At 43.3% G+C, this 20854-nt stretch overlaps 1 protein-coding gene and 1 long non-coding RNA gene across 2 annotated transcripts in view; both read left to right on the top strand.

Moving 5' to 3' along the window:
* Positions 1-8249, top strand: part of BFSP1 (beaded filament structural protein 1) — a 35930-nt gene extending 27681 nt beyond the window's left edge. Inside the window, 5 exon segments of the mRNA XM_020879070.2 lie at positions 4846-4931; positions 6919-7238; positions 7240-7535; positions 7537-8033; positions 8036-8249. Of these exon segments, the coding sequence (XP_020734729.2) occupies positions 4846-4931; positions 6919-7238; positions 7240-7535; positions 7537-8033; positions 8036-8085 (1249 nt within the window). The 3' untranslated portion in view covers positions 8086-8249.
* A 7430-nt stretch (positions 8250-15679) lies between these two features.
* LOC139036624 (uncharacterized) lies at positions 15680-20624 on the top strand. The gene is made up of 3 exons (XR_011489447.1): positions 15680-15880; positions 16994-17160; positions 20439-20624. It is a non-coding gene; the product is annotated as an uncharacterized lncRNA (long non-coding RNA).
* The last annotated feature ends 230 nt before the right edge of the window (positions 20625-20854 follow it).

Genomic DNA, 20854 nt, shown 5'->3' with positions numbered 1-20854 from the left:
TCTCCCAAATCATCCCACCCTTGCCCTCTCCCACAGAGTCCAAAAGACTGTCCTATACATCTGTGTCTCTTTTGCTGTCTCGCATACAGGGTTAGCGTTACCATCTTTCTAAATTCCATATGTATGCGTTAGTATAGTGTATTGGTGTTTTTCTTTCTGGCTTACTTCACTCTGTATAATAGGCTTCAGTTTCATCCACTTCATTAGAACTGATTCAAATGTATTCTTTTTAATGGCTGAATAATATTCCATTGTGTATATGTACCACAGCTTTCTTATTCATTCGTCTGCTGATGGACATCTAGGTTGCTTCCATGTCCTGGCTATTATAAACTGTGCTGCGATGAACATTGGGGTACATGTGTCTCTTTGAATTCTGGTTTCCTCAGTGTGTATGCCCAGCAGTGGGATTGCTGGGTCATATGGCAGTTCTATTTCCAGTTTTTTAAGGAATCTCCACATTGTTCTCCATAGTGGCTGTACTAGTTTGCATTCCCACCAACAGTGTAAGAGGGTTCCCTTTTCTCCACACCCTCTCCAGCATTTATTGCTTGTAGACTTTTGGATAGCAGCCATTCTGACTGGCGTGAAATGGTACCTCATTGTGGTTTTGATTTGCATTTCTCTGATAATGAGTGATGTTGAACATCTTTTCATGTGTTTGTTAGCCATCTGTATGTCTTCTTTGGAGAAATGTCTGTTTAGTTCTTTGGCCCACTTTTTGATTGGGTCTTTTATTTTTCTGGAATTGAGCTGCAGGAGTTGCTTGTATATTTTTGAGATTAATTCTTTGTCAGTTGCTTCATTTGCTATTATTTTCTCCCATTCTGAAGGCTGTCTTTTCACCTTGCTCATAGTTTCCTATGTTGTGCAAAAGCTTTTTATTTTAATTAGGTCCCATTTGTTTATTTTTGCTTTTATTTCCAGTATTCTGGGAGGTGGGTCATAGAGGATCCTGCTGTGGTTTATATCGGAGAGTGTTTTGCCTATGTTTTCCTCTAGGAGTTTTATAGTTTCTGGTTTTATGTTTAGATCTTTAATCCATTTTGAGTTTATTTTTGTGTGTGGTGTTAGAAAGAGTTCAAGTTTCATTCTTTTATAAGTGGTTGACCAGTTTCCCCAGCACCACTTGTTAAAGAGACTGTCTTTTCTCCATTGTATATTCTTGCCTCCTTTGTCAAAGATAAGGTGTCCATAGGTGCATGGATTTATCTCTGGGCTTTCTATTTTGTTCCATTGATCTATATTTCTGTCTTTGTGCCAGTACATACTGTCTTGATGCCTGTGGCTTTGTAGTAGAACCTGAAGTCAGGCAGGTTAATTCCTTCAGTTCCATTCTTCTTTCTCGAGATTGCTTTGGCTATTTGAGGTTTTTTGTATTTCCATACAAATTGTGAAATTATTTGTTCTAGTTCTGTGAAAAATACTGTTGGTAGCTTGATAGGGATTGAATTGAATCTATAGATTGCTTTGGGTAGTATACTCATTTTCACTATATTGATTCTTCCAATCGGAGAACATGGTATATTTCTCCATCTATTTGTGTCCTCTGATTTCTTTCACCAGTGTTTTATAGTTTTCTATATATAGGTCTTTTGTTTTTTTAGATAGATATATTCTTAAGTATTTTATTCTTTTTGTTGCAATGGTGAATGTAATTGTTTCCTAAATTTCTCTTTCTGTTTTCTCATTGTTAGTGTATAGGAATGCAAGGGATTTCTGCGTGTTGATTTTATATCCTGCAACTTTACTGTATTCATTGATTAGCTCTAGTAATTTTCTGGTGGAGTCTTTAGGGTTTTCTATGTAGAGGATCAAGTCATCTGCAAACAGTGAGAGTTTTACTTCTTCTTTTCCAATCTGGATTCCTCTTATTTCTTTTTCTGCTCTGATTGCTCTGGCCAAAACTATGTTGAATAGTAGTGGTGAGAGTGGGCACCCTTGTCTTGTTCCTGACTTTAGGGGAAATGCTTTCAATTTTTCACCATTGAGGATAATGTTTACTGTGGATTTGTCATATATAACTTTCATTATGTTGAGGTATGTTCCTTTGGAGGGTTTTTATTATAAATGGATGTTGAATTTTGTCAAAGGCTTTCTCTGCATCTATTGAGATAATCATATGATTTTTATTTTTAAATTTGTTAATGTGGTGTATTACTTTGATTGATTTGCAGATATTGAAGAATCATTGCATCCCTGGGATAAAGTGCACTTGGTCATGATATATGATCTTTTTAATATGTTGTTGGATTCTGCTTGCTAGACTTTTATTAAGGATTTTTGCATCTATGTTCATCAGTGATATTGGCCTGTAGTTTTCTTTTTTTTGTGACATATTTGTCAGGTTTTGGTATTAGGGTGATGTGGCCTCATAGAATGAGTTTGGAAGTTTACCTTCCTCTGCAATTTTCTGGATGAGTTTGAGTAGGATAGGTGTTAGCTCTTCTCTAAATTTTTGGTAGAATTCAGCTGTGAAGCCATCTGGTCCTGGGCTTTTGTTTGCTGGAAGATTTCTGATTACAGTTTCAATTTCTGTGATTGTGATGGGTCTATTAAGATTTTCTATTTCTTCCTAGTTCAGTTTTGGAAAGTTGTACTTTTCTAAGAATTTGTCCATTTCTTCCAAGTTGTCCATTTTATTGGCATATAGTTGCTGATAGTAGTCTCTTATGATCCTTTGTATTTCTGTGTTGTCTGTTGTAATCTCTCCATTTTTGTTTCTAATTTTGTTGATTTGATTTTCCTCCCTTTGTTTCTTGATGAGTCTGGCTAATGGTTTGTCTATTTTATTTATTTTCTTGAAGAACCAGCTTTTGGCTTTGTTGATTTTTGCTATGGTCTCTTTTGTTGCTTTTGCATTTACTTCTGCCCTAATTTTTAAGATTTCTTTCTTTCTACTAACCTTTATACCTCCCTGGTTTTCATGTACGTGTATAAGCTGTCTACATCTCCATCATTTTTATGTACCTATATAAGCTGTATACATCTCCATCATTTTTATGTACATGTATAAACTGACTACATCTCCATTGTCTTTATGTACATGCATAAACTGTCTATACCTCCAACATTTTTATGTACATATATAGGCTGTCTACATCTCCATCATTTTTATGAACATGCATAATCTATCTACGTCTCTGTCATCTTTATGTACATGTATAACCTGTCTACATCTCCATTGTTTTTATGTACATGCGTAAACTGTATACACCTCTGTCGTCTTTATGTACATGTATAAACCATCAGTACCTGCACTGTCTTTATATACACACACATCTACAGTGGTGTCTCCATTATTCCTATCCGTACCCATGCCTACATATATGGCTGTATCCACCTGTGTACCTATAGCCCTAGATGTGTGGAGAATGGATGAGGCCAGCCTCCCAGTGTAAGGACTCTGCTTCTCTATTAAGTGGAGATTCTTCAGTTCAGCCTAGCCCGCCAGGCTCCTCTGTCCACGGGATTCTCCTGGCAGGGATACTGGAGTGGGTAGCCACTGCCTTCTCCAGGGGATCTTTCCACCAACCCAGGGATTTAACTTACATCTCCTGTGGCTCCTGTGTTGACAGGAGGGTTCTTTACCACTGAGCCACCTGGGAAGCCCTCTCTTATTTTAAAAAGCCCCCAAAACAAAGAACTCCTGTTCAGCGGAGAAGTGGCATATTTAGATTATCAGCAATTTCTACCTTACCATTTTTTATGTGTGTTTCACAGTTTATGATTGACCTTCCCATCATCATGCAATGTGTGAGTGTGTTTGGGGGGGTTTAGATTGAGGTAAAAGAGAAACACCTGGGTGTCCCCCCAGGGACACTGCTGTCCTCTCTCTGGGGTTCTGTCTTGACATATGAGTGCTCTAATGTGTCACAGGAAAAGGAAGATTTTCTTTTGTTTTCTCTAGTTCCAGTCACTGTGTTGTGCTGAACTCAATTATATTTATGTCACAGTGAATGCTTCATGCACACATAGACAAAATATCTTGAACTGGTATTTAAATGTCTTTGTGAAAAGTTTTGGTTTGGAGGCAGGATTTCATCAAAAGGTAACTGGATACCTCTCTTGTGTGTTTATATAGAACTCTTAATTTTGATATAATTTCATGCTGATAGAAGTGTTACAGGCCCAGAGCAAGGAAATTATGAATCCTCTTAGATTCACTAGCTATTTACATTTTGTCTCAATTGCTTTTATCTTCCTGCTCTCTCTGGTTATAGAAACTGTTCTTTAAAAAACAAGTTGGAGAATCATATCCTGGTTGCCCTAAATAATTTATCCTGGGCTGGCCATTCTCTTATTTTAGGGGTGGTGTGCATGCTCAGTTGTGTCTGACTCTTTGTGATCTTAAGGTCTATAGCCCACCAGGCTCACCTGTCCATGAAATTCTCCAGGCAGGAACACTGGAGTGGGTAGCCATTGCCTCCTGCAGGGGATCTTTCCCACCCAGGGATCAAACTTATGTCTCCTGCAGCTCCTGTATTGCCAGGTGGATTCTTTACCACTGAGCCACCTGGGAAACCCTCTCTTATTTAAAAAAAAAAAAAAAAAACAAACCCCAAAACACAGATAACTCCTGTTCAACAGAAAAGTGGCATATTTAGATTATCAGTCATTTCTACCTTACCATTTTTTATGTGTGTTTCACAGTTTATGACTTGACCTTCCCATCATCATGCAATGTGTGAAAATACATTCATGGTTCTTGAGCTGTTGGATCTAGAGGAAGCCTTCTTCATTTTTGCTGTACTCTAGAGCCTCCCTCTTACCCACCCAACCCCATTCTGTTTGGCTTGATGACTTAACGATGGTGATCTCCCTCTTTCTGGTTCTCCCTGCCAGGCTGAGCTCTGCCTTCATTGAGACTCCAATCACCCTGTACACTGCGAGCCATGGGGCCTCCTTCAGCCCTCGGCATGGTGGGAAAGGTGAGTCCCCAACTCTGGCTTGTTCTATTTTCTGTCCTAGGAAAATGGAAAAAATCAAGTGACTTTGTCCCTGAATGCAACATTCATGCTCCTTTCCGATCCAGCTGGAAATTCAGTGCTTTTATGTGGGGTCCCTCCTCGCCCTTGCTGATGTCCTCCCACTGGTGCTGAGTGACTGAGTCTAAAAGTTTACAAGGAGAAAGTCAAGCCACGCGAGAGGTCACCTTCCATGAGCATGAGGCATTTAATTGGGGAGAAAATTGCAATTAACATTTACTTTGGCAAGAAGTAGATAATGAAATGTATCTATCCACCCTCCCCCTCCCCCAGTGAAATGAACTCTTTTAAGCAAAGGTGCTTAATCTAGCATCAGGAGCAGAGTAGATGCTCAACTTTTGCTCATTTTGTCTTCCATTCAAAACTGAGCAGGAAGAGCTTGGTGGGCAGTGGAGCTTCTGCCTTCAACACTTGGTCCTTTGGGGATGGTTTCCTACACTTGTGAGTTGTCCACTCATGGCTCAGTCTCCCCAGTCAGGACTGAACAGAATGGTGCCTGGAGGAAGGAAAGCCTGGCTTATAGTGCTGTCAAATCCCAGGGTCTCAGAAAACTCAGAGGGCTTTGTGGAGATGGGAGAAGGGGCATGGGTCCCCAGACACCCAGGCTGGCTTCAGGGGCCCGTAGCTGTGCACAGGGTGCTGGGCTTGATGCTTTGCTGTTGCAATCTGGAAATGCTTCACAGTTTTGAACAGCAGGCCCTGAAATTCAACAGCTGGTCCTGCAAGCAGCCCCTTCTGCATACCTGCTCCTGGCCACCTGCTTTGACATGTCCCCCTTGCATCCCTCCCCCATGGCTTCATGGCCTGCACCTGCCATGCCTGCTCACTCTACTCTGTCATTGAGGGTCACCCCTATGGGATGCCCTGGCTCTGTGAACCCAAGTCCTCTGGTTAACAAAGGGAGGAGGGTGTCTGGAGAAGACTTTGGGGTGAAAAAGTTAAAAAGTCACTGTTAGTAAATCTCGAAAGCTTTTTGGATGTGTGTGTGTGTGTGCTAAGTCACTTCAGACGTGTCCAACTCTTTTGCGACACCATGGACTCTAGCCTGCCAGCCTCCTCTGTTCATGGGATTCTCTAGGCAAGATTACTGGAGTGGGTTGCCCTGCCCTCCTCCAGGGGAATCTTCTGACCGAGGATCGAACTCGTGTCTCTTATGTCTCCTGCACTGGCAGACGGGTTTTTGTTTTTGTTTTTACCACTAGTGCCACCTGGAACTAAAAGCCCGCCTTTTGGATGAGACAGGGTGAAACTTTGTGTTTTCTGAAACTTTAAGTTTCTCCTCTTGGCTGGTCTGAAGCAGTGAATGTGGCCTCTGGCCCAGGAGATTCCCATTCTGGGTTTAAGAGCATCACTTCCTCTTGTTGCACAGGAGGAAAGGGATGGTAATCACGAGTGGTGGTGTTTATCTGGTTTGGAGTGCAGGGGGGACAAGGGTGTGCCTGGAAGCTATTCCAAACCCAGCAGAGGAAGGTGGGGTGACTCTGAGTTGCTCCTTTGGGGAAGCCTGAGGTGACAGTGACTCTCTGGACTGGATTTCCTGGTCTGGGCTGGATCCGAGTGTCCCCTGTGACCTCGAGGTGAGGGTGCTGGGGTGGGGCAGAGGCCCTGCTCCCACAGAGTGTCATTGCAGGAGAAACACGGATCTCAGTAAGTTGTACCCAGTGTGAAGGGAACTGTGGGGGCCTCCCCTCTGCTCTGCAAGCCCAGAGGGGCCAAGTGACTCATTCCAAAGTCACACAGCGGCCGGCAGGGCTGGGTCCTCAGTGTGGGCCATGAATGCTTAGGACCCAGAGATTCTACCCTGTTGCCAACCAGCCAACCAGTAAACCCCACCCCAGTGCTAGGCTTGTATTTTTCAACAAATACTTTTTCTTCCTCTTTCATTGGCCTTGACTCATTGCACCCACCTCCTTTTTTTCTTTTTTCAAAGATCTTACCAGAGATGTGCAGGATATAACTGCAGTGAAACCAAGACTCAAAGGCCTCCCCAAGAACCTTCCAAGGAAAAAGGAGATGGTAGCGAAAGACAGAGCAGATGAAATTCTGGAAGAGACACCACTGAGAGGTCCAGAGGACATGAAGCTGGGGCAGGAGGTACTCAAAGAAGAGGGCGAGTCTAAACTTGAACCGGGGGATGGAGAAGCAAGTCCCCCAACCCAGGACGGGGCTCCAGAGGATGTCCCAGATGGAGGCAAGATAAGCAAAGCCTTTGAGAAGCTAGGCAAGATGATCAAGGAGAAGGTGAAAGGCCCCTAGAGAACCCGAGCCCCCCGCCGACCTGTACACCAAAGGGCGGTACGTGATGGTCTCTGGAGATGCCAGTTTCATGGATCCTGGCTTCTGTGTCTTCTCTGTCCCAGCCAAAGGGGGCGTGGTGGTTTCTAAGGGGGAAGACTCTGTGCGTCCTGACAGCAGCGTGGAACCCTCTCCCCAGCAGCCTGAGCCCCCTCTGGAGGATGGACAGGGGCCCCCCAGGGGAAAGAAGATGGTCTGAAGGATGAAGGGGGGCCCCCAGGGGAAAGAAGATGGTCTGAAGGATGAAGGGGGGTCCCCAGGGGAAAGAAGATGGTCTGAAGGATGAAGGGGGGCCCCCTGAGGGGAAAGAAGACGGTCTGAAGGATGAAGGGGGGCCCCCAGGGGAAAGAAGATGGTCTGAAGGAGGAAGGGGGCCCCTGAAGGGGAAAGAACATGGATGCCCCCCCACCCCACACCCTGCAGACAAAGGGGATGAGAAAAATGCCAAAGAACTGAAGGGCCTCCAGGGGAAACAGGATGGCCAGAAGGAGGAGGAGGGGGACAGACGGCCCTGTCCCATGGTGGCACCTGGTCCAGAGGGGCTGTCTACACCCCGGTCTCAAGGGCCTCAGGTCACTCTGGGTGGGTCCAAAGGGCATGGGGCTCAGAGCAGCAGCCGGCCGGTGAGAAGCCCTCCCAGGAAGCTGGCCTACGAGAAAGTGGAGGTGATGGAATCCATAGAGAAGTTTTCCACTGGGAGCATCCAGATGTACGAAGAGACTGTTGTCATTGTGGAGACCACGATTGAAAAGACAAGGCAAACGAGAAGAAACTGGGAGAGAAGGGATCCTCCAGTGCCTGAGCTAACCAGGAGGAGGTGGCTCTGGGCCCCTGCAGACGTGTGCTTGGATGTCTTAGAACAGAGGCTACAAGGGTGAGGATACAAGGTTCTTGTTTGGATTAGACCATGGTTGGCCTGTCTGGCTTACCAATGAAGCCTTAATTAAAATGTTTTCTTTGCTTGCACATCCTTTGTCTGATTAACAGGGGCCTTGGGCTTGCATGTGGGCCAGCCTCACTCAGGACAGGGTTGCCCTGCTAACAGCCACTGAGCTAAGCTCATTTAAGAAAGTAGACAAGCTGTTTTGGGGCATTGTGGGGCTCATTAGAGGCTCAGAGTCTGGATTTCACACCTGAAACGTGTCAGGTGATGAATCGGCTTGTTTTCACCACATTTCAGGCACAAGCACACGATTGCATGAGGGGTGCTTTGTTAGAAGTCAGACAATTAAAGGTGTCTATCTCAGTTTGGGTTCCCCAAGAAGCTGACCCTGCAGCAAGGATCTGATGTCATTTCTGGGGACTGTGGTCCCAGGAAGCGCCAGGAGGGCAGGAGACGGAGGTGGAGGCAGCAGGGCATCAGAGAGGAGAGGTGCTGCCAGGTGGGTTGTCACTGTGAGCGGCTGGCGCTAGGCCCCCATCCCCTGGGGCTCTGGGAGACGGGGTGGAACTCAGTCTTCAGTTACCCTGCCCAAGGGTGTGGGAGCTGGGTATTGACCCACCAACCCGTCAGGCAGAAGGGAGGGCCCAGGACAGCCCTCAACCGAGAATTGCAGGTGCAGGTGGGCTTTTGGACGCCGGGCATGGAGACGCATGGAAGCAATAGGGGTCACGGGCAAGAAGCAGGGTGCCAGGGCCACCTGCATAGCACACGTGCCTTGTGTCCTTCTGGCTGAGTCACTTAAGAGTTTCTCACTCAGAGACTGCCCTCGTGGGTTGGGCTTCAAAATCAAAATCCAATGTCACCACGCAGTTCCTTGTTCAGCATTTAATTCATGAACTCGCCTAACATTTCCTGAGGGGCTTTCCTGATGGCTCAAGCGGTAAAGAATCTGCCTGCAATTCAGGAGACATAGGAGAGGTGGTTCAATCCTGGGGTTGGGGAGATCACATGGAGATGGAAATGGCAACCCACTCCAGTATTCTTGCCTGAGAAGTTCCATGGCCAGAGGAGCCTGGTGGGCTACAGTCCACGGGTCTGCAAAGAGTTAGACGTGACTAAGCAGCTGAGCACAGACGCACGTTTACTGGACATCCTCTGTGTGCAGGCAGAGTGCAGTGCTGGTAGGGAGAGCTGACAAGTTTATTAGTGATCTCAGTTACTGTCATATAATGTCCCATAATACACATGTGTGTATTCTCCTGTGCATACATGTGCACTCAGGTATCTGCAGTGTCACATCCTAGGAAACAGAAATTACTTGAAACCAGAATCTTTACAAACATTTTTATGCTGCCTATAGGCATCTCTTTTTTTCTACTAACAGTCCAAAAGTATTTTTTTTTGCTCAGCCAAAGAAGAAATGACCCCTTCTCCATGTAGATGCTTCAAAATACATTATGGACAGTGAATACATGTGCTGAAATGGGTTATTGCATCTCCCTCAACAAAGGTATCTGGCAAGACAACTGCACGTCATTAGAGAAGGTTACTAGTGTCATAAATTACATCCTCTCCCTCAGCACCTTCAAGACAGGACTAAGTGGAGGAGGGACTACCAACCTGGGGGGATCCTGCTGAGCCTCGTCTGGCCAAGTCCCCTTCCAGAAAGCTCCCACCCTCTGCTTAGGCCTCCCACCCTACACTGCTCAATGCCCCCATCTGCCAGCCACCCAAAGGATGGGAGAACTGGAATGTTGACATGGCTCCTACCCAGGCCTGTCTCAGCCTCTGCACCAGCCTGTGGTGGCTTTGGCTTCCTGGGTGAGTATTCGGAAAGGTATAAATCTCTGCTGAAGGTGGGGGCTGACCCCTGGGGCAGGTGGCAGGGGAAGGTGTGCAGAAGGCACAGGTGGCTCCAGAAAGGATAGACATAAGGGCAGAGGTGGCAATTGTGTTGGAAAGTGGGGCTGGCCAGGGGACACTCCTTTGATTCAGATTAAGTGTTTCCTGGCTGGCCTGGGTGAGAATGAGGAAGTATATGGAGTGTCCAAAGCCCTCCACAAGGCTCCTTTTCATGCCACCCTGGAGAGAACAATTTCCAGAATCCTGGGTTCTGGCCCTAGAGAGACATGCTGGCAGAGCAGGGGTTAATGCCTCCTGGTCTGCCCTCCTATGAGGCCAGAATGTTCCACTCCAGACTGAGGCAGGCAGCTTGGGGGAAAACTGCCTATCACCCAATGAATCAGCCATCACATTGAATCCAGCACCTTCAAAGCCTGAGATCAAGGCCAAGGCTGGGGCTGCAGAGAGTAGTGAGGAGGGAGGGGGAAGCAGGTTGCTAAGAGAGAAGCCTAGTTCTCTTTGCCTGAGTGACAGGAAGGGTGATACTGATGACTGGGGTAGGTTGATGACATGCTTGGCACTCTCTGGAATGAGAAGCTGAGGGGAGGGCTTGGCCTGTCCTGTGTCCCCATGGGGACAAAGGATCGCTGCTCCGCAAGGCCAAGCCCACAGGTCTCAGGCTGCACTTCCAGGGTGCACAGACAGCCCCTTTTGCTCTCCCGACCTCGCTGCCCTCCTCCAGCCCTGACCTCGTCCCAGATCTCCCCCCACCACCGTTCCCAGTGAGGTCAGGTTGGAGCTGAGGTGCTTCCAGGGCTCCGCCCTGCTCAGTGCCCCCAGCTCCAATCGCTGTCAGAGCTGGTGGCCCCTTCCCAGCCACATGGAAACCATGTCCCCCAGAAGCTAGGCACCCTCTCTCAGGTACAGAGGGCTAGCCTATCCCACTCGCCTGAAGCGGGAGCCAGTTCTGTGGTACCATCATGCTCTGATGCTCCCCTGAGAACCAGGCTGAGGACAGTCTCCAGATGAGAACACGAACAAATTCATGTTTCCCTTTCTTCCTCTTGTTCTGTCTGGTTCCCCTCACTCATCTTCTCCCAAGAGCACTACTGAAATAAATATAATAAATAATCTCTTAATTAAGATTGATTCATTCATCTTAATTAATTAATTAATGTCTTGACTAATTTAAATTAAGATTTAAAATAAATCTCTTAAATAAGAATCTTAAGTAAGAACCTCTAGAGCTTCCCTGGTGGTCCAGTGGTTAAGAATCCATCTTGCAAAGCAAGGAACACCTCTTCAATCTCTGGTCCCGGAAGATTCCATATGCCTCGGGGCCACAACTATTGAGCCTATTCTCTGAAACCTGCAAGCCGCACCAACTACTGAGCCCACGCGCAGCAACAACTGACGCCCACGCACCCTAGAGCCCGTTCTCCACAACAAGAGAAGCCACCGCAATGATAAGCCTGCACACCGCAACTAGGGAGTAGCCCCCACTCTCTGCGACTACAGAAAGCCCACGCATAGCAACAAAGACCCAGCACAGCAAGAAATAGTAATAAAAACTATTTTGAAAAAGTCTCTACTGCAGACTCTGTTCTAGGGCCCCCACCCTATGAAAGCCTCTTGTTATTCATAATGAGCATCAGCCACAATTTATTGCCTCGAACAATTCAGCTTTACCCAGTACCTGAGTGAGTGAGTGAGTGCAAGTCACTCAGTTGGGTCCGACTCTTTGTGACCCCATGGACTGTATAGTCCATGGAATTCTGTAGGCCAGAATACTGGAGTGGGTAGCCTTTCCCTTCTCCAGGGAATCTTCCCAACCCAGGAATCCAACCCAGGTCTCCCACATTGCAAGCAGATTCTTTAACAGCTGAGCCACAAGGGAAGCTCAAGAATACTGGAACGGTACCCTTCTCCAGCGGATCTTCCCCACCCAGGAACTGAACCGGGGTCTCCTGCATTGCAGGTGGATTTTTTACCAACTGAGCTATCAGGGAAGCCCACACAGTACCTAGTACCTTGTAATACATCCCTTCCTTTTGAAACTGAGTATTCGATTCTGTGGTTTGCACAAACCACTTTGACCAATACAATGATTCACACCAAAAATAGTTGCAGCAATAAACACTCAAGGGAGTGAGAGTCTGGCATCCTTAGGGGTGAGATTGGTCATCCTCTCTGGTTGAGTTTGAAGGCAATGAAGATCCTATTAGTAGTAAAGGATGATATGGTGAGGACTATTCATTTCTTGATTTTATTTTTTAAAATAATATAATGAGAACCCATGAGTTTGGTACTCATCCCAAGAGCTAAACTATTATCAGTAACTTAGGTCTACCATGCACTCCTCTCCCATCCAATACTCATGCCTCCCCCAAGAGGCCACAATTACCTGAGGGTTTTATCACATATGTTGATCCCTAAATAAGATATTGTTTTATTTGCTTTTGATCTTAGTGAAAAGAGTAGTCTTTTGACACTTGCTTTTCCACTCAAAATTATAATTATGAAGATTAGCCATGTTGTGGCACAAAAAGGAATATCATTTTCATTTTTACTGCTGTAGTAGTATTCCATGTGCGAATACACCACAAACTATCCATTCTGTGGTCAATGGGTGTATGAATTGTTCCTTTTTTCCTTCTCTCTTACAGACAGTGTTACTGGCAACTAGTTTGTTCTCTATATCTGTGAGTCTGTTTCTTTTCTGTTATATTCACTAGCTTGTTGTATTTTTTTAGATCCCACCTATAAGTGGTATCATACAATATTTGCCCTTCTCTGTCTGACTTATTTCACTTAACATAATGCCTTCCAAGTCCATCTATGTGGCTGCAAAAGGCAAAATTTCATTCTTTTTTATGGCTGAGATGTGGTATATATACCCCATCTATAAAGTTCTATTTTCTTTACCCATTCATGTGTTGATAGATATATGTTGCTTCCACATCTTTGCAATTATAAATAATGCTGCTATGAACATTGGGATGTATGTATCTTTTTTAATTAGTGTTGTTTTAGGGGGGGGATATATACCAAGGAGAGGAATTCCTGGTTCATGTGGTAGTTCCAGTTTTAGTTTTTTGAGAAACCTTCATACTGTGTTCCACAGTGACTGTACCAATTTACATTCTCATCAACAGTGTACAAGGATTCTCTTTTCTCCACATCTTCACCAACATTTTTTATTTATGTTCTTTTTGATGATAGACATTCTGACAGATTTGAGATGATATCTCATCATGGTTTTGATTTGCATTTCCCTGATTGATTAGCAATATTGAGCATCTTTTCATGTACCTGTTGGCCATCTGCATTTCCTCTTTGGAATTCAGGTCTTCTGCCCATTTTTCAAGTGGGATGTTTGATTTTTGTTTTTGATGTCAGATTGTATGAGCTGTTTACACATGTTGAATATTAATCCCTTGCTGATCAAATCATTTGCAAATATTTTCTCCTATTCAGTAAGTCGTCTTCATTTTGTCAATGGTTTCTTGTGCTATGCAAAAACTTTTATGTTTCATTAGGTCCCATTTGTTTATTTTTGCTTTTATTTCCTTTAGTCTAGGAGGTGGATCAAAAAAAAAATATTGCTGCAATTTACTCAAAGAGTGCTCTGCCTATGTTTTCCTCTAGGAATTTTATAGTATGCTGTCTTACAGTTAGATGTTTAATCCATTTTGAGTGTATTTTGGTATATGGTGTTAGAGAATGTTCTGATTTCATTGTTTTATATGTGGCTGTCCAGTTTTCCTAGCATCACTTACTGAACAGACTGTCTTTTCTCCATTGTGTATTCTTGCCTCCTTTGTTGTAGATTAATTGACCATTCGTGTGTGGGTTCACTTCTGGGCTCTCTATCTTGTTCTGTTTATCTATTGTGTCTGTTTTTGTGGCAGTGCCATAACAGTTCTTGACTTTTACACAATATAAAGTTCTTTCTGAAGATACCTAGTTAACATACTTTCTCTTGAAAACTGCATTATCAACCTATTTTCAAATTAAATTATTTGAAAGTTCTTTGTCAGTGTTTTTGTACTCAATCAACAGCTTTCAAATCATCATCAATTACTATAGCAATTTACTCATGAAAAATGACATATATATTTATACTTCAACTGACTGATAGAATTTCAACATATAAAGCAAAAGAAGTACATTTTCACTGAATTACATCTTAAATAACACTTACATTTGAAATTGAATATTCAGACATTAATAATCAATCCAAGTTATGTGGCTACTATTTTTATGTTGACAAGATGTGATAGAAATATACACAGTCGGTCACACACAAGTTCAAGGATGTCAGAAATGATATTGAACTAGGTTGATGATGATTGTTTTGGGGTAGTGGCATTTGGGGCAATTAAAAAAAACTTTTTTTAGTACTTTCTGCATTGATTTTTTAGGAACATATGTCTTTTAATGATCATTTATTTAAGAATCTTTCCATAATCATGATATCAAGAATTATTCACACTTAACCACCAAGAGTATTTTCATGTTACACTGCAATGTCAATGAAATATAGCATAAGACTAAAGCTGCACTTGGCATAAAGATCTACAGTAACATCTCTCTTAATAGCAGGCAGTCACTTGACTTTTTTCATCTTATTGGCATATAATTTAGATACAATAATGAGTACAATATCAATTTTAAATACATATATCCCATAGAATCTCCACCCAGATCAAGAATAGAATAAGTCCAGCCTTGCAGAACACTTCTCGTGGCTCCTGAAAGTTAATACCACTTCCATGGGTGACCTCTACCTGGCCTCTCCCACTGTATTGGTTAGTTGTGCCAGTTTTTAACTTCCTATAATTGGAATAATACAGTATAGCCTCTTGCATCTGATCTCTTTTGGTCAAAATTATCGAGGTTCACCTCTGTGGTTATACTGCCCATACATTGTTCCCTTTTTTATTGCTGTGTAATATTTCATTGTAGGGACACATCACAATGTATTTCCCCTTCTACTGCTGCTGGACTTCTGAGTTGTTTCCAGAGTGGATGATCATGAAGACAGCTGCTGTGAACACATTCACGCACGCCTTCTGGTGGACAGAAGCACTCATTTCCATTGGGCACATATTCAGGAGGAGAACTGCTGGTCAGGGGTACATGTATGTTTAGCTGTAGGAAATACTGTGGGAGATTTCCAGAGTCATTGTACCAGTTAACACTTGCACCAACAATGTAAGGTTGTCCTGGCTTTTCCTTATCCTTGAGTTTAAGATATATAAAGTTTTGGGGGCTTCCCTGGCAGTCCGTTGGTTAAGACTCTGCATTCCCAATGCAGAGGGCATGGGCTTCAACTCCTGGCTGGGGAACAAAAATCCCGCATGCTGCAGAGCAAAGAAAGCCTAGCCGAGTCAATAAAACTTAAAATTTTCATAAAAGTATGTATGATTTTAAAAAGACTGAAAAATAAGTTTATCATTTTTAAATTTGAGGGGTATATGTGTATAGAAAGTAAAAGATATCTGATTGCTTGTATATTTGATCTTTTAAAAAAATTTATTAGAGAATAGTTGATTTACAATGTTATATTAGTTTTGATCTTAATAAAATAAAAATAATACCTCTAAATTCTGTCTTATATTAGAGTTAAAATACATTCAATTAAAATTTTGAACTAAAATATTTTTTATTATTTCTTTTGAGGGGAGAAAAAGACTGATAATACCAAGAATTGAAAAACATATGAAGTCTTTGTGACAGTGGGTATTGGCAGTGGTGTCCTGGTAACTAATTAACAACTGGCTCACTAGGAAAGAAAGTGTGATTTGTAGAAGTTGCCAACTTCTGTGGGATAAATACTTTTACCATGACTGACTCTCACACATTGTTGGTAAGGAGTGTAAATTGCTACAACCACTTTATAAAACCATTTGATGAAATCTGTTAACGTTGAATGTATGCAAATGCGGGGAAACAGCAATCCCAACCCTAGGTATGTGTACCAAAATATTTATATTTTCAGGTCATCAAAAACTGAAAAACTAGAATGAATAAATAGTTGTGCATTCATGCAATGGAATACTATACAGCAATAGAAACATATAAGCTGCTATTACACATAACAACATGAATGAATCTCACACATACAAAAGCATATAGACTGTATAATTCTAACTATAAAAAGTTCAAAAACAAGCAAAACTACTGGGGTGGGGGGTGGTCAGAAGTCAGGGTAGTGGTTGCTTTGAGAAGGACAGAGAAGGTAGTGATCAGGAACATCTTTCCTGGATGGTTTACTGTATGGACCGAATGTTTGTGTTCCCCCAAATTTGTGTTCAGTTCAGTGCTTATGTGTTAAAATGTATGTGTTGAAACCCTAACCCCTAATATGATGATATCGTTACCGAGTCCAAGCTCACACTGCTCACCACATGACAGGTGTCCCAAAGAACCATCTGACCCGAGTTAGAATTCAGGCTCCTTTCATACTGAAAGGGTAGGGAATGTGGCTGGTTGTTGCGAACTTCTTGGTGCTGACCAGACCCCAGAGGGAATGTGATATCCTTTGGTCTTGTCCACTCTAGGTCTCGTCACCATATTCCTATAAATCTCCAAAGGAGAAAAATTATCTCTATATGAATGAAGATTGTTGTATCTTTAACAGTCCAGCCTGGGAGTCAGAGGCCTGAAAAGGAGCCTGTGTTTCAGGCTGTAGGCGGCTTTCCTTTCCAGGGTGCAGAGCCAGCAGGAGTAAGCACAGGAAACAGAGCACAGAGGTTAGGGCTAAAGCAATAGCTCCGACATGGAGTCAGGGTTATTCTCTGTTACATTGTGAGGTGGGGCTTTGGGGAGGTCTGTGCATGGGTTTAGATGAGATCATGATGTGAGGCACCCATAAGGGGGTTAGTGTTTTATGAGAAGAAACCAAAACCTTCTCTCCATCGTTCTCTCCCTCTCTCTCTCTCTCTCTCCCTTCGTCCCTCCCCACCATGTATACACACAGCAAAAAAGGTGACTTTCTGTAAGCCAGGAAGAAGGCCCTCACCAAGAACTGAATCTGCCAGCAGCTTGATCTTGGACGTCCCAGCCTCCAGAGATGCTAGAAATAAATGCCTGAAGTTTGAACCTCCCTGTGTATGGTATTTTTTACGAGCTGAACAGTCTAAAACAGTTATGTTTGCACAGATGTGTTCTAGTTATAATGATGTATTAATGAGCAATTTCAATTAAATTGTATTAAACTAATGGATTGTTCAAACACACAAAACCAAAAAAATCTTAACATCATTATCAGAATAAATCAGCTTTTTCAATGTCTCTTAATTCATAGATAAATCTTACTGTATTCATAAATGAAACAAATTATACCTTGGCCAGTTAAACACATAAAGACAGTTTTGCCAAGAGCAATTTAGGCTCATAGTAGAGCAATTCATTTACATACTTAAGAGAAGCCATTCAAGCAAACAAAATATTTTCTAAATCCCCAGATACTAATTTTTAATTTTTAACCAACTAGCTCTAAATGCAGTTGGATCAAAGACAGTTTCTGGCTGGAAACAAAGAGTGTGGTACCCTTCTCAGAAGGAGAAAAAGTTAAACACATATTTAAAGACAAAAATATTCACCATTAAGATGAAATCTCTAACTCATCTCCTCTTACATGCCCTTCCCCCCAAACCCTTCTATTTTCTCATCCTGACAAAAATGTACTTTTATTTACTGTGGGTATACTATCTCTTGGTCCTTCTCTTCTTTTACTTTGTTTTGTTTTTTTTTAAATAATGGCACAGCACTTTTTATTTCTTGTTCCCAGTGAATCAAGGGAATCAGTGGAATTGGAGTATTTCTCAGTTTAAGTGACATCTAGAATCACCCAGGCAGACATCCAGTTCTGCTTGGAAAGTTACTGGCTGTGCCTTCTTATTTAAATCACCTTAGTCCACATCAAGTGAGGGGAAAAGTTCCTATCTCCACAGCCTTAGATTTTCTCACATTTTAAATCAAATCCTTGGGTTATTGCCATCAACTACTCTCACACCTGTGGAAAATTCTGAAAGAGATGGGAATACCAGACCACCTGACCTGCCTCTTGAGAAACCTGTATGCGGGTCAGGAAGCAACAGTTAGAACTGGACATGGAACAACAGACTGGTTCCAAATAGGAAAAGGAGTACACCAAGGCTGTATACTGTCACCCTGCTTATTTAACTTATATGTAGAGTACATCATGAGAAACGCTTGGCTGGAAGGAAGCACAAGCTGGAATCAAGATTGCTGGGAGAAATATCAATAACCTCAGATATGCAGATGACACCACCCTTTGGCAGAGAGTGAAGAGGAACTAAAAAGCCTCTTGATGAAAGTGAAAGAGGAGAGTGAAAAAGTTGGCTTAAAGCTTCTTCAGAAAACTAAGATCATGGCATCTGGTCCCATCACCTCATGGGAAACAGATGGGGAGACAGTGGAAACAGTGTCAGACTTCATTTCTTTGGGCTCCAAAATCACTGGTGACTGCAGCCATGAAATTAAAAGACGCTTACTCCTTGGAAGGAAAGTTATGACCAACCTAGATAGCATATTAAAAAACACAGACATTACGTTACCAACAAAGGTCCATCTGATCAAGGCTATGGTTTTTCCAGTGGTCATGTATGGATGTGAGAGTTGGACTGTGAAGAAAGTTGAGTGCCGAAAAATTGATGATTTTGAACTGTGGTGTTGGAGAAGACTCTTGAGAGTCCCTTGAACTGCAAGGAGATCCAACCAGTCAATCCTAATGGAGATCAGTCCTGGGTGTTCATTGGAAGGACTGATGCTGAACCTGAAACTCCAGTACTCTGGCCACCTCATGCGAAGAGTTGACATTGGAAAAGACCCTGATGCTGGGCGGGATTGGGGGCAGGAGGAGAAGGGGACGACAGAGGATGAGATGTCTGGATGGCATCACCTACTCGATGGGCATGAGTTTGAGTAAACTCTGGGAGTTGGTGATAGACAGGGAGGCCTGGCGTGCTGTGATTCATGGGGTCACAAAGAGTCGGACACGGCTGAGTGACTGAACTGAACTGATTCCCACATCTTTCTTCTCTAACCATTTCCTGATTTCTGCATGGTGAAGTTAGGCAAAGCTGCATAGCTCCCAACACACACACACACACACACACACACACACACACACACACACACGAAAACAAAAACCAACTTGCCACATCCAGTCTGATATTGTGTAAATTCACAAAGTGTCCACTAGAGAGCAGTATAACCTCACGTCTGACACCAAATCCCCAAGGGAAACTTCCTCTTCCTATTCAACCCACTCACATGCTTTCATCTGGTTATTCCTTATACTAAGCACCTAAGAAGCATTAGGTGATATGAATAAGGATGTAAGTAGCACACCTATCTATCTATGCCCCTCGTCTCGCACCCTTGGCCCTAGGGCAGGATAACTCTCACAATGCAGGCATTCTTTCCCTCAAGATGTGTGCAACTGACAGCAGATGTATTATTAGCGAATTATTGATTTGACTGCGCTGTATCCCTATCAATGCTTCAGGAAAAGTTGAAAGGTTGAGCCCGGTCTTGGGTCATCATCCAAACAAAGAATTTGTCAACCATGGCAGTCCTATCTCAGGACCAGGCCAGATTCTATCTAGACTTAGTTCGGCTCATCACCAAGGTCCCTTCCTTCCTCCTACCCCATCCTTCACCACAGGACCAGCTCTTATTGTTTTCTCTCACCAAGAAAATCACAACCATTCTTTCATTAGCCCACTCAAAAAACCAGATGACTAATGACTAATGCAATTGCTTTATCTTAGAAAAAGAAAAATGAGCAACTCCTTGTAATGAAAATGCTTCTGTGATTGTATCTTATGAACAAATACAATGTTGCTTCTTATTGCACATTTTAAAATAAAACCCTATGAATCTAAATATAAACACTCAAGATGGTGGCTATGAAGGAAGGGTGAATCGTTTTAAACCAGACTGCCTTGATCCAGTCTTGGGTTTGCAAGTTACTGAACCTCTGGGCATCAGTTTCCTTAACTGTTAAAAGAGGAAAGTAAGAGTTCTACTCCAGAGAGTTGTCATGAAAAATTTGTCATTTTTATTGTTTAGTTGCTAAGTTGTGTCTGACTGTTTGTGACCCTATGGACTATAGCCCTCCAGGCTCCTCTGTCCATGGGATTTCCCAGGCAAGAGTACTGGAGTGGGTTCCATTTCCTTCTCCAGGCAATTTTCCTAACCCAAGGATCGAACCTTGGTCTCCTGAATTGCAGGCAGACCCTTTACTGCTGAGCCACCAGGGAAGTCTTCATGGAGAATAGAAGAGTTAGTCTTTTCATGTGGTGTTCTGCAAAACGTGGGTGGTCAGGTGACCCAGGCTTAGCCAATCAGAGCCATTTCTTTGGGATTTATAGGTATTTGTCTCTTTTCCTCAGAAATAACTATACCTGCATGACATGAAGAGACCGGCTGAGACCTGGGACCTGGGACCCTTTGCTGCAATGCTTACATCTGGACAAATGTTCCTGGAGCAACAAAAATATGAAGAAACTATAAGGCATGAGAAATAACCATGCACATGCAGTTAGGGCAAATTATGGACAAGATATAAAAAGGCCAGAAACCCAACTGCCACTTCTAAAGAGCTGGGAACAAAAGTGGGGTCAGGAACAAAAGCAGGGTATTCCACATGCCGCCTGCACTCAACAGCATCTAGGGGAGGGCACACCACCCAAGCCACCCCTCTGGCCCAACCCCTGGACACAGCCCTACATTCACCCCATATACGGTACCACCTTGCCCTTCCCGCTTAGGGAGCCAGCAAGAGAAACTTACTTGTTTTCATTTCCCC

This window comes from Odocoileus virginianus, chromosome 9, assembly GCF_023699985.2.
Source record: "Odocoileus virginianus isolate 20LAN1187 ecotype Illinois chromosome 9, Ovbor_1.2, whole genome shotgun sequence".
NCBI lineage: Eukaryota > Metazoa > Chordata > Mammalia > Artiodactyla > Cervidae > Odocoileus > Odocoileus virginianus.
This window is presented reverse-complemented; position numbering and strand designations above follow the sequence as displayed.